General features: G+C 39.5%; 1 protein-coding gene across 1 annotated transcript in view; it reads right to left on the bottom strand.

Moving 5' to 3' along the window:
• Positions 1-237: 237 nt before the first annotated feature.
• CD109 (CD109 molecule) overlaps positions 238-14,195 on the bottom strand; it is a 151,218-nt gene continuing 137,260 nt past the window's right edge. The window contains exons 31-33 of the mRNA XM_043439714.1: positions 9,331-9,478; positions 7,217-7,319; positions 238-5,241 (exon numbers count right to left, since the gene is read on the bottom strand). Of these exons, the coding sequence (XP_043295649.1) occupies positions 5,063-5,241; positions 7,217-7,319; positions 9,331-9,478 (430 nt within the window). The 3' untranslated portion in view covers positions 238-5,062. The remainder of the gene's footprint in view (positions 5,242-7,216; positions 7,320-9,330; positions 9,479-14,195) is intronic.

The raw sequence follows: 14,195 nt of genomic DNA, 5'->3' as shown, positions 1-14,195 counted from the left end.
ATCTTTCACTTGTATATCACTTACCTCTTCACACATCCCACTCCAAGTGCAAAGAATGAGGAGGGAAGTGAAGGCTACTGGTGGCCAAGTTTCTCTCCTTTCATTATGTCAAAATCTAACACAATAATCATCCCTCAAATCTACTCTCAGACATCCCATTCCTCTCCATTAAACAGGTTTAGGTAAAAGAGATGTGCTATACATATGATATAAAATAAAAACAGCACTGGTAATAAATCAATGGAAATTTTCATTTTTATTGATAAACCATGATTTTCTATTGAATACATAATCAAGTACAATTAACAATATAACAATACTCTAACATTTAAAATTTAAGCTTTCAGAATCACCCTGGTTCAATATATAAAGCTTTAGTTTCTGTGAAAATGTTTTATTTCAATAGTATCCTTCTTATATGCAAACAAGGTCTTAAAATAGATTTGTGAATAAAATTTTATAAAGCCTACTGTGTACAAAAGAAATTGACTCTACCACATCAACTGCACCTCAGTAGAAATCTAAAACATAAAGGTTTGAAGGACCAGAATAGAGCCACATTCTATTAACTATAGCAAAGATAAATCTTAAAGATCTATAAGTGGAACATGGAACTATCCTCTACCACTGATTCAATACCCTGACAGAAGAGAGGTAAATCATGGTCTCGTGACACAGAATTTTTCTTAAATATGTACCAATATCATCTTTATTACAAAGAAACACACATACCAATGTGTAAGTGTCCTGTGAAGTGAGAAACTCAGAAATCACCCAGGAAATGTCTATTTTCCTGTATTATAACTATTGAAATGGCAACATTTTATGGAATGGTGCATATAGCACTGTCTTATGATGAGGCACATGAAAACACAATTCAATGGCTAGAAATAGTTTTGAAACAAGCCTACCCACAACTGATATATTCTTTATTAAAAATGTATATTTATTGCTTAGTTTCCTGAAGAAAGTAGTGATAAAAATAATTGCACCTCAAATTACTCCCAACACAACTTAAGATATTTAATATTAACATGAATATCAATTGAGTAGATGACAGGAAATTTTTAAGTTCTTAAATGTGCTATGCTTTACTGGAATTTGAAAACAAACAAAAAATAGAATATTCTTCTAATAGAAGCCTCTATTAGGGTATATAAGGGTATATAAGGTTCTGAAGATTCTCCAAGAGTCAGTCCACTAACTGTCTCAAATTTACAAAATGCAAGAAAATGATGCACCCAAGAATAAGTAATGGCACCTGGACCCTTGGGAGCTACTTAACGAACTCCAAGTAAGTACTGTCTTTATGATAAAGAACCTTGTCAGGGAGCTATTTACAACATATTTTTATAAAAATCAGTATTAAACTTCAATAAAGCAAATTAGAAATGAGGTTGTTACAAAAAACTCCAGATTACATGCTGGAAGACTAATAAAATGGCTCCTTAAAGGAGTGATAAAGAATGATAAAGAAAAATAATAGCTCCAATTTTTAAAACTGGATAGTCAGAAATGTTGAATGACATCAAAATGAATGATATCAGAAAAACTGAATTGGATCAAAATAATCAAAATAAAGATTACTAACATTCTGTTGCCAGAATATTTGTAACTAAATTTAACATAAAAAGAAATTACGGCTAAATATAACCTTTTTTAAAAAAATTATTACACTCAGGCTCAAAAAATGGAAACAGGGAGAATTATGCTATGTACAACTCTTGAAAATTCCCACATGTAGAATATAGCATTGCATATGTAAGCAACAAACTGTTAGGCAATAAGCATATATCTGGATTTTAACACAATGTTCCACAGATTATAATATAACCAAAATACTAAACCAAAGTTATTGTTAGAGTATTTTTAAAATCTTACTAAAGTATAATAGGCCAATACAATAAAAGGAATTTTTTCATTGACCCAACATATTTTAATGGGTTTTAATTACTTTTTTAGAATTATAACTGAAGGCAGTAACGTGTTGAAACCAAATATAATAGCGTTGATCTGTCCTTGAATTTATGTGGCTACTAGTTATTCCCAACATTCCATGTGTGGAACCCCTGGCCAGTCAAAACTGGAAGCAACATATGCTGGTGTCTTAATAATGAGGTTCCCACTCAGCAGGAAAGAAGGAGAGACTTCAGATTTATATCAGTAAATGAAATTGAGGGCACTGGAGAAGTTTCACCATCAGGAAAATAAAAGGCAAAACAAGGTTTCTAACTGTTACTCATAGCATGTGAAGAAGAGTTAATAACATCGATTCCTGCTACTACTGCTCCCCTTTAACCCAGACGCCTGTGGCTTTTTTGGACCCTCTTCATCCCAGCCCACGGCTGTCACAGAGGCTGCCTCCCAGCGGCGTGATGGAGGAAGACGCAGGCATCCCCTCTGCCCGCGCACCTCCAACCACGGACCGCTCCTCCCCACTGCGTCCCCTCCTGCTCTTCCTCCTCAATCCCATCCTCCTCCTCACCTTCAATACGTTTTAATACATCTGTAATGTATTTTTAATACATTAAAATATTAGTTACAAGGTAAGTGTTTAACCCGAAACTCTGAAATAATTCACACAAAAAAAATCAGATCTCTAGTTTTTAAAAGAGGAAATACATTTTTTAAAATGTACACCATCTTTCAACAGCCTTCCATTCTTGTGTTTCCTAAGATTCTATACTTGAAGTCTGGAATGAACAGTATATAAGCTACAGAATCGAAAGCTATTGATGGGTAGTCTGAGTTTCTCTGGGCAGCGGAGTAGGGGAAGCAGGATCCTTTGCCAATACCCTCCTCCAAGTTCATTTTAAGATACTTTCACCTCCAAAGAAGTCCTAAAATATAAAAGCCAAAAATCCCACACAGGAAAGCCCAAACCCAAGTGTCTTTTTTGGATCAGACTGTTTCAAAGGGGTAACACAACTAAAAACTTTTCCCCACTTGAAAGTATATACAAGAAAAGTATATATTTGTTATTTAACTGCTCTCTCTCCATAGACCATCCTCTAAGGATCTATTTTCTACATTCAGGATTTAAGCTTTAAAAGCCTGAATATTAGTAATTCCTACCTTTGTGTCCAAAATATCCATAAGCAATCCATGAATATCCACTCCACTGTAATTTCTTTAAATTCACTAAAATAAAAATATTCTTTTCAAAATTCACTTTAAAATATATTATTTGTATGTTTTAGTTTTGGATTTATTTTTAAACAGCTGAAAATAGTATAACGCAGCTTCTTTGGAGCCCATGACAATTACATTTCTACATTCCCTTGAGATAAATGCTGAGTTCAGGAGTAAAATTAAACCACTTTTTGGATTTAGTAAAAGATCTTTACATTTTTTGATATATCTAAAATATTTCAATATTTTTCAATAGGGAAGAAGAAAGAAAGAAGGGAAGGAAAGGAAGAATGAAAAAAGAAAGAGGTGACAAAAGAAGACAAGCAGGAGAAGGAGAAGAAAGGAATCTTTCTTTAAAACTTCACTCACATAAATGAGCATTATCCTTCTGAATACCAGGTAACCAATGAGCCAGATGCTTAAAATTCAAGAATCTTCTGTCAGGTTCAGAGCAAGCATTAGATGTCAGTGGACAGCTGGTGGTCTGATGCTCAGACACCTGAATCTAGAAGGTTCCACAAGACCCTGGCCAACACTGTACAGTGCTTCACACCTCTCTGACCCCCATCAAACCCCAGCTTCTTTCCCAGACCACAGGGAGGTCAGTCCGCTGCATCTCGTACAGAATTTGGTTGTGTCCCCCTGGTGGCTCAGTTGGTAAAGAATCCGCCTGCAATGCAGGAGACCTAGGTTCAAGCCCTCGGTTGGGAAAATCCCTGGGAGAAGGGAATGGCTACCCACTCCAGCAATCTTGGGGAGAATGCCATGGATAGAGGAGCCTGGTGGGATACAGTCCAAGGGGTCGTAAAGAGTCAGACACGACTGAGTGACTAACACTTTTAGTTTCCAACTGAGCATCCCCCACGACTAGTCACATGTGTCTCCTGGTCTAGGATCTTCTTGTCCAAGTCCCACAAGGCACATGTGGCAATGCTCTCTGACCCACAGCCTGAACAATCCTGCGTGTGGGGCTGGGTTCACAGAGAAGATCACCCAGGGCTCCTCTGATCACTTCCCAGTGACCCCAACCTCTGAGCCATGGGCAGCACAGCAAAGCCCAGTCTCTCTGCTTCCCTCCAGAGGGAAAACAGGCAAAAAGCAAGGGATGGGGTATGCGACTACATCTGGAGTGGAACATCATTTTCCTTAAAAAAAAAATAAAAGTCACCACGTCCATCCTAAAGAAAAACACTATATCTGATCAAGAAAGATGTAGAGACCATGGGGTTCCCAGGGGGTCACTAGTGGGAAAGAACCTGCCTGCCTATGCAGGAGACGGGGGTTCAATCCCTGGGCCGGGAAGATCCCCTGGAGGAAGGCATGGCAACCCACTCCAGTATTCTTGCCTGGAGAATCCCATGGACAGAGGAACCTGGCAGGTTCATAGGATCAAAAAGAGTCGGACAGGGCTGAAGCGACTTAGCTCAGCACAGCACTGAGGCGGCTGGGGTGGGTGGGGTGGGCAGGGGTTTGGGGTGGATAGGGAAGGCACAGAACAAGCTCTTCCCTTGGGCCTTTTCACGGTTACTACTAAAGCAGAGACTGACATACAGCAGTGCTTAAGAATCCAGGCTCACTCATTTCTTCTAAAAAATGAAAAGAATCATCTAAAATACTGCATTTATTCTGGAGAAAACACCACCTCCAAAAAAATCCTAAAAAATTTTAAGAGGGGAAAATAAAAGAATACAGCTGTAATAATTATTTTTTTGTTCCACACAGAAGTCAGGGGGGAAAGAAAAGATCTATGCAGCTACACACACAAGGACCTGTTGTTATTAATACATCTCCCCTACTTCTACCCGCCTCCCAACTCATAAAGAGAAAAACATTGATTTTCCAGACAGAGGTCATATCTGATTATGACGACAAGACAGTCACGTGTGGCTTTTGGAAATGCAAGTGTTTCATGGAGTCTTCAGGAAACAAATCACGGCCAAGGCTGCAAGGAGAGCAGAAGCGCGGGGCCGAGCAGGAGGAGGCGGGCGGCCAGGCGCGGGAGGCGGGCCGGGGCCGCGCGGGCGCAGGGGCCGCAGGCGAGCGCGTCCCCGCAGAGGTCACAGGAGGTCAGCTGCGCCCTGGAGTTGTAGCTTCTCACCGCTCGCCGCCCTGTTCAAAGAGGCAGACGTCGCTTTAGATGCCTCCTGCGTTTGCAAACGGGTACTCTGCCAAAACTTAAGAGCCTTTCGATACACTTTTCTGAGTTTTCCGTTCTTCACATAATCTTATTTTTCTTTACAAGAAAAACAGCAAAACTGCCAGGAGCCCAAACTGCGAAGCAAGTCCAAGAGAGAAACAGTGCTTTCAAGTGCAATTTCTGTACCACCAGCAGCTGGCCGGCATTAAAAGAGGAAAAAACAGACCCCAGCTGCACGGCTCAGGTCAAGCGCAACCTGAAACCCTTCCTGGAAAGGGAAAGGCTGTACCTTGAGGGTGTTTTAGCCTCCTTGAGACTTCATTTTTGGACGATATTTTCTATGCCTTCAAGTAAAGTTCTAATCATTAGAACTACTGAAGAGAAATATTTACGTGGACTTTATTTTAAAATGCAAAAATGTGAAAAGAACTCTGTGTGACGCCTTGTTCCAGCGTCTTAAAATGTTAAGCACATAGTCTCTAAAACTACTGAACTTGAGTAAATTTTATAGTACAAGCTAACATTTTTAAAACTATATAAAGCACCAATAGATTATAATAAACTTACTACAAGGCATAAATGATTTTTATTTTTACAGTTTTTAAGAAACTTTCTATTTTCAAATTCCATCATGGTTTTTCATTGTTTTAAATATTATAAATATGCTTTCTGACTCTAGCATTTTTCAAAATGGGTTTTATTATCGTGATCTTACCCATGTTTTCATTTTAAATGCCCCCCAATACATAAGTCATTTTCCACAAAAAAAAAAAACTTTACGGAGACTGAATCTTTTTTGCTTCTTAAATGTTTAAAATATTCTCCATACACCTGAGAAATATCAATTGGAGAATCTTTCAACTAGGTTATTAAATAACAAATTTGGATAAATTTGTTATTTTGTCACTGAGTCTCTACCTGAGTCTTTCATCCTTTCATCAGAAAAAAAAAAAAAAAAAATGCTGCATCAGTTTGTCCCCTTAATGTCCCACAAAAACTGGGTGAATGCTCTACCCCAACTCCAACAGGAAGCAAAAGAAGAGAGGAACTGGCTTGTTGACTTAGAAGGAGAGCAAGGTGGTGCTACCTCTTGAATACCCTGCAGACTCCCAACCATGCGGACAGGTTCCTCATACTCTAAAGTGTAATTATCTACAGCTGCCTGGGACATGAAAATGTTCACGATTCTCATGCATTCTGATGATTCGGAGCCACTAGGAGTGCTTATTCAGGACGAATGTGATTACAAGCAGAAATGTGAGCCTGCAGGTCTCACACTGACAAAAAATCACTCCCTGACTGAACAGAGACTGGTCCTGATCAGCTTAGATGATCTCCAAACCAGATCTCTACTTTCACATAATAAATTTCTAATATTTTATAAAGTAAAAGTTACCAGTAAAATCAAAGAAGCTCAAGTTATTTTTCAGACTGTATTTTTCTTGAAATGATAAAAAAAAAATCTGTTATAATAAATACATTTTAGCAAAACAAGACTCCCTCAGTGAAGAAACAGCTAAATCTCACTGAGGTTTGCCAACACGGATGGTGTTCACATTCTCTCCTGAAGAAGTCTTGTTTTAAAACCAGAACCAGATGGAGTGGGTGCTTGGAACAAGAGAAGAACCTTGGAAACGGAACATAACTGGATTCTCTGTGTCAGTTTTGTTGTTGTTGTTGTTGTTTAATTTTAACTGTGAGTTGAAAACCTTAAATATTATGAGCAAAAACATCATTTTAATAAATGCAAAATGCTACCTTGTGATTATATTTTGTAAATTATCAATTGTCTTCATTTAAATGGAAAGCTCACCTCCTGCTGCACCACCTCCTTCACTACCCGCAACTACACCCTCCCCCACGAACCTAATTCAATAGACGGCCAGTTTGAATGAATGAAAGCCTGGCTTAACTCCGAAAGTACTGGGGACTCCACAACACACTTACTTGGTTCATAGTAGTCTACTATGGACACTGAAGCATCTTGTGTATTTGACACTCTAAAGCTTCTCACAGCAGGAATATCAACACAAAACTGGGTTTCATTTACCTTGAAAAATACAGAAGACTTTTAAAGGGGTGGCAGACTGTGCTCATGATAAAAGACACTTCTTTCTCTTATCATTTATCAGTTATAGAAATTAACATTTAGGCAGCATTTCTACACACCCAGTACTGTGGTAAGCACTTTACATAAGTCACATCATTTATTTTGTAAAACAATCTTTGCATGATCAGTATGGTTGTTACTTCCATTTTACCGAAACAGATACTGAGAATTAGAATGGTTAAGGATGCAGGAGCCCAAGGTGCATGCCCCTGGCCTTGGTGCTTCAGCAAAACCCTTCTCTCAGCCTTGCACTCCATCCTGGTTGCTGCTACTGACTCACCCCAGTCCCCTTCTCTGGAGAATCACCCTCAGCTCACGGGAGCCACCTCATCCATGAAGTGAAGTAACCTCAGAGTTAGGGGGGGTGCAGTTCCCAACCAGTAACTGATCAAGATGGGGTACAAAAGGCCAGCCTCTTTGCCTCCAGGAAAGGTACTTAATGCCAATCTGGCAAACAATACTGGTTAAGGAATCTGAAATTAATAAATTCCTTCAAACATTTCATTACATACCAATTAGCAGGAAGCGAAAAGTCAAATTAATCAGTCAAAATGTAATGGACACTAAAAATAGCCATTAACAAGAACATCAGAGACACAAGATAAACTCCAAACCTAATTACATTATTAAATATAGAAACATTAAATGCATTTTTCAAACCCTAAATTAGGCCCATGACTGTCAAGCAGTATTTAATATATTAAAATTACTGAACAGCAAAAGAATCTAGAGACTTTGAATTCGTTTCAACAGCTGATTAACCAAAGTGGTTTTTGAAGTCTTAAAACAAGGAGAATATTTAGGAACTCGCTTTATAAAAGTAGAGTCACTGCTAAAGCAATATAATTCTGATTCACACTTGGCAAAACTGGAATAAGAAACATACGTATTCCCCCCTGGTAACATGAAATCCTAAGAACACTTAAAACTCAATTTCAACTCCACATATAAATTTCATATAGATGTCAGAAGAATACACTTACATGCCAGCAGTTTTGAGACATAACAAGTCTTGAATTCCATACTAATCTTTCTCACAATATTTTATGCACCTTATTCCTGAATCAGTAATTTTCATACAGCAATGGGAAGAGTACATGAAAATTATATGATGCAATTACATTATACAATAATTTTGTGTAAAGACCAAACCTCTGAGAATATTCTATGATTTAAGCAGCTGACTTTGCAGTGCAGGAATGTTAACCCCTTTGGGATGTATTAAACGCTTTTTCTCTCACGAATGCACCCTGTTCTGGGTCTTCACTGCTACCTGGGGCTTTCTCGAGTCATGGCGAGCGGGGGCTACTCTCTAGCCGTGCTATGCAGGCTTCTCATTGCAGTGGCTTTTCTTGTTGCGGAGCACCAACTCCGGGTGCTCAGGCTTCTCTCCAGTTGCAGCTTATGGGCTCTAGAACGTGGGCTCGGGAACTGTGGCACATATTGCCTCATGGCATGCGGGATCCTAGTTCCCAGACCGGGGATGGAACTCAGGTCCTTTGCATTGGCAGCAGGATTCTTAACCACTGGACCAGCAGGGAAGTCCCTCATGAGCATTTTAAAACATGTAATTAAAGCTTTTACCATCAGCAGCATTTAAATAAATATGTTCAGCAATTCCTTGAAGCACAGGAGTTCTCTATTTGAGATCTGGACTATATTTTGGAAAATATGTCACAACAATTTGTGTTGAACATCTGGTATGAAATAATAATTTCATTATCAAGACTTTCATTAGGCTCACCATTAATAGTAATTCTCTTTAAACTAATTTTATAATAATGTCTTGTTAGTGTTGACAATAGATGGTTGCCATGTGAAAGTCACTCAGGGACACCAAAAGCCAAAATAATGATGTAAAGAAAACGTGTAAAGTAAAGGTACTTCTGAACACAGTAAAGAGTGGTGTTGTCAATGGTTACCGAGGGGAAACCTTGGTGTCATTACTTACAGAGTCTAAGTAGAGGTTGAGTTTCCCATGGTCGTGTTCTACTTTTTTCACAGTATCACTCAGGGGAATGGCATCTGAGGACACAGTAAAACCACTGAGCAGGTTGACTTCCATAAGGGCCATGCCACTTCTGGCTGGGCCCAGAAACCTAAATCAAGGATGACAGGAGAAACAAAAACCCTTTAGGAAAAACCTACAGCTGTTGGCAAACTATCTTCATATAGAAATTAAAACTGCCAAGTGTTATTCCAAATATTTACTGTTTCGTTGAAATAAGTTACTGTAGAAAACTGTAAAAAGGTAACCCTTTCTTTACAGGTCTGAAATTCCTATAACTTTCAACCACATGAGGAAGAGAACAGTGGGTCCACTTGTCAGTCAGCATGAAATGCCTACAGCGCCACTGGCTTAGGCACCTGGGCTGTAATGAGGGCAACCTTTGCCCCTTCAGCAGGCAACTCTGTTTTCCAGGGGTTGGTTCCAAACTGCATTGCATTTTTCATTTTCTCAAAAGTTGACGGTACTAAGTTCTCCGGCTCAAGGCTAGGAACTGAAAAAGAGGCATCGCTTGACCAGTTAGCGGGAGATGGCGGCCAAATCTTCAACAACCTTTTCTTCATCTGGTTTTAGAAAAAGAAGACCAGTAGGGAAGGTCCTTCCCTTTCTTCTCCCACATACTTGGAGCAAATTTTGTATTTTCTTTGGTCGCCTTGGGAGAATGACAAGCCTGGGAAAGTTTTATTACACGGCTTCTTTTCTAACCCTGCTGTACACATTGTAAGCATCAAAGCATCTGGGCACCAACAACATTTTGTCTCCTTTAAAATAAATATTTTTCTAAAAAAGACTAGGTGGCAAGAGCTTTTAGTTTGGATCTGAAGGAGCCCAGTGTCGTTACGGAAAGAAGTTTGTCTCCAAGATGGAGGTCTCAGCAGCGTTCAGTTAAGTTCCTGTTGTCCTTTAAATGGCAAAAGCAAGAAGGGCCAGTAGAAAATCTCACTTTTCCAAGCAGCAAACTGATGCCTGCCAAACATGACTGATTGAAAAGCCATACAGTACAAGTGCTGACTCTGGCTGGCTGGCAACCCCAGGCAGTCAAAACCATCTGCTGGTAATGTGCTCAAGAGGAGATGCTGCTGAAAACCAATATGGGCATTAAAATTGGAAGGGTTTTAGAGATGAGAAAAACAGCCAACCTGCCTAGATTCGATGACTGCAGTGTATCATCAGAAGTGCCTTAGCTGACCTGGTCTTTCCACCAGCCAGGGGTAGAACTTGTTAAATTGCCATGCCACAGAGAAACCCTGTCTGAGGTGAGTAAGAGCTTGGACCTTATTGATGAGAATAAAGAGCCTGAAACACCAGTTTTTCTTTTTATAAAGTGTCACTGAATGAATTCATTTAGAATGCTATTTGTATCTCATAGCAGATTTTTGTCAGAAAACTAGTTGCAGCGTCTAGATCCTTTTTATAAAGCCCCAACCCTGATTAAAACACCTTCTCCAGATCCTCAACACACACAAAAAAAGATATAGATGTCCTCTACATAGCAAAGTTTATTGCCCATCTGACTCCTGATGCTGGAATAAGATTTGGAATTGTGCATTTTTACATGAGCCCCTTATAGTGAAGCTCCATCATGGTCTGAATCTCAGTTTCACTTTATTTTCCTCTTCTGTGTCTTCACCTGACCTCCCTAAGAGGTAAAATCCATCTCACGGCCCCATAAGAACAATTTGCCCTTTTCAAAACTAGAATTTTATTGATTTGCTCTAAGCAGCTCTTTGCAGGAAACCACCCTCCTCAGGAAAGCTCTCTTCTTGTCATTTTAGCAAAGCTGCATTGTAACTAACCTTAAACCAGGCGCCCCCATATTCTGCTCACCTCTGGCCAAGCATACTTCTCAAATCTTTTGATCACACAGTATCTTGCCTAGCCTGTTGGTTCTTTCCATAGATCAAAGGAGTACAAACGAAAAATAAATAATTAACAGATGACCAGATCTCTTCCCTAGCTTCCCCTTTAAGTAATCTCATGAACAAACTATATGAACAAGACAGCATCTAGAGGAAGATCATAAGAATTCGACAAGCCTGCATGCAGGGCAAGGTGGTGATGGCTCCAACTCCCATCTCAATGACCGACAGACTGTTTCCCCAGTTTCCCTTTAAAAACCATTACTACTGAGCAGAATCCTCGGAGCTGGTCTCAGGACATGAGTCCACCTTCTCCCCAGACTGCCAGTTTTTCTTATTAAAGCATCTTTCCTTTCAACCAGCAACTGTCTCTTGAGTATTGATTTCTAAACAGCCAGCAGCCAAACCTGAGTTCAGTAACATTGTTTTCAGGAATCATTTTTATTAATTTTTGTCTCCTCTTTCAAATAGTAAGTACTGTGAAAGCTATATCTTTTTGGCTAAACTTAATATTCCAAATCCTGACTCTACATAATGAAAACTCAGCCAATATTTACTGAGTGAATGAATGACTGAAGGAGTGAATGAGAAAAGCAAGGATAATAATAGCACCAACTTTATAGAATAAGGATTAAATGAGTTGCATGTGCAAGTCATGGTGCAATGCCTAGCATGTAAGTTTGTGATAAATGCAGATGCTGTGCTGTGCTTAGTCACTCAGTCGTGTCCGACTCTTTCCGACACCATGGACATTAGCCTGCCAGGCTCCTCTGTCCATGGGGATTCTCCAGGCAAGAATACTGGAGTGGGTTACCATGCCCTCCTCCAGGGGATCTTCCCAACCCAGGGATTGAACCCAGGTCTCCCGCATTGCAGGCGGATTCTTTACTGTCTGAGCTACTGGAGAAGCCCAAATGCAGGTGGGTGTTGTTTAAATAATAATAATAATAATAATAACTTGATGTTGTTATTCTGGAACAGAGACCAGTTTCAATCTTAGTGAAGGATAATGGGAGTCCTACTTTCTCAGCTAAAAAGGAAGCCACTGCAGAGATTCTGATATTCTCGTGCTGCTGGTTCAAAATACCCAAATAGGTGAGGAAGGGGGCAAACACATGTGGCAATTTATACTAAAATCAGGAACAAGGAGACTCAAGACAGTAGGGATGGCAGCAGTAATGAAGAAGACTGGGTTCAGGCAATGGCTAAGAAGATTGACCACCTGGAGGAACACCTAGAGATGACCTTAGGAGGACCTGGAGGTTCAGTATCACATCAGTGACATCCAGCCCACCAAGAGTCCAAGGTCAATCAGATGCTATAGTAAGTGTTAGCCGTTCAGTCATGTCTGACTCTTTGCAACCCCATGGTCAACTCCCGCCAGGCTCCTCTGTCCATGTAATTCTCCAGGCAAGGGTACTAAAGTGAGTAGCCATTCCCTTCTCCAGGGGATCTTCCTGACCCAGTGATGAAACCCGGGTCTCCTACATTGCAGGCAGATTCTTTACTGTCTGAGCCACCAAGAAAGCCCAATCAGACACTATGGGATATTTAAAAAGGGCAGGCAGCAGCTAGTCAAGATCAGTGCATAATAGAGTAACACCAAGCTTAACCACAGTAGATTGACAAAGAAGAAACTATAAAGTCTCTTGATTCAAGAACTTTCTGAAGGAGTTGCTCTCAAACTGCTGTATGCATCAGAATAAGCAAGAAAGCTGAAGGTGGCTTCATAGACCCTGAATCTGTGAAGTCAGTAGTCTTGAAGTGAATACTTTTTGCTTAACAAGATCCTCAGATGCTCTGGACACAGACCAAATTTAATAGTCACTTTATTAAATGCTCCCAGAAGCTGTGAGTGCCTAAATATCCAATGCAAAGATCTTCTAAATTGGAATTATTTCACTATATCTTAAAAAAAACTAGGCTCTTCATTGAACTTGCACTTTTATGAAGTTCTGAGTTAAGTGCATAACGCAAAAAGTTAAATGTGAACCTAAAATAATTGGTTAACAAAAAAATTACCAACAAAAAGAAATAATCAATTTTGGAGTATTAATCATGATTCATTAAGGTTTTTGAATGGAAACAGTGGCAGACTTTATTTTCTTGGGCTCCAAAATCACTGCAGATGGTGACTGTAGCCACAAAATTAAAAGATGCTTGCTCCTTGGAAGAAAAGCTATGACAAATCTAGATAGCATATTAAAACAGCAATATCACTTTGCCAACAAAGATCCATATAGTCAAAGCTATAGTTTTTCCAGTAGTCATGTACAGATGTGAGAGTTGGACCATAAAGAAAGCTGAGTGCCGAAGACCTGATGTTTTTGAACTATGGTGCTGGAGAAGACTCTTGAGAGTCCCTTGGACAGCAAGGCAATCAAACCAGTCAATCCTAAAGGAAGTCAACCCTGAATATTCATTGGAAGGACTGAAGCTGAAGCTCCAATACTTTGGCTACCTGATGCGAAGATCCAACTCACTGGAAAAGACCCTGATGCTGGGAAAAACTGAAGGCAGGAAGAGAAGGGGACGACAGAGGATGAGATGGTTAGACAATATCACCAATTCAATGGACATGAGTTTGAGCAAACTCCGGGAGCTGGTGATGGACAGGGAAGCCTGGTGTGCTGCAGTCTATGGGGCTGCAAAGAATCAGACATGACTAAGTGACTGAACAACAATTAAAGTTTTTATAAATTAAACCTGAGTTTTATTAAACTTTTCTATGAAAGTTTATTATAAATACAAGAAAAACTTGCAAATATTGATAATTTGGGCATGTGGAGAAAGGTTTAAATACAATTAGCATTCTGGTTTGTAATCAGAAGTGTATTATGTAATTGAAATCTTTGCTAAATGTAACTCCTTATAGTAATACAGTTAGATAACTATATAGTTATATAATTAAATATATAAATAGTCATATGCTGCTGCTAAATCACTTCA

Source organism: Cervus canadensis, chromosome 20, assembly GCF_019320065.1.
Source record: "Cervus canadensis isolate Bull #8, Minnesota chromosome 20, ASM1932006v1, whole genome shotgun sequence".
NCBI classification, from domain to species: Eukaryota; Metazoa; Chordata; class Mammalia; order Artiodactyla; family Cervidae; genus Cervus; species Cervus canadensis.
The sequence above is the reverse complement of the archived record's forward strand: the minus strand, read 5'-3'. Positions and strand labels throughout refer to the sequence as shown.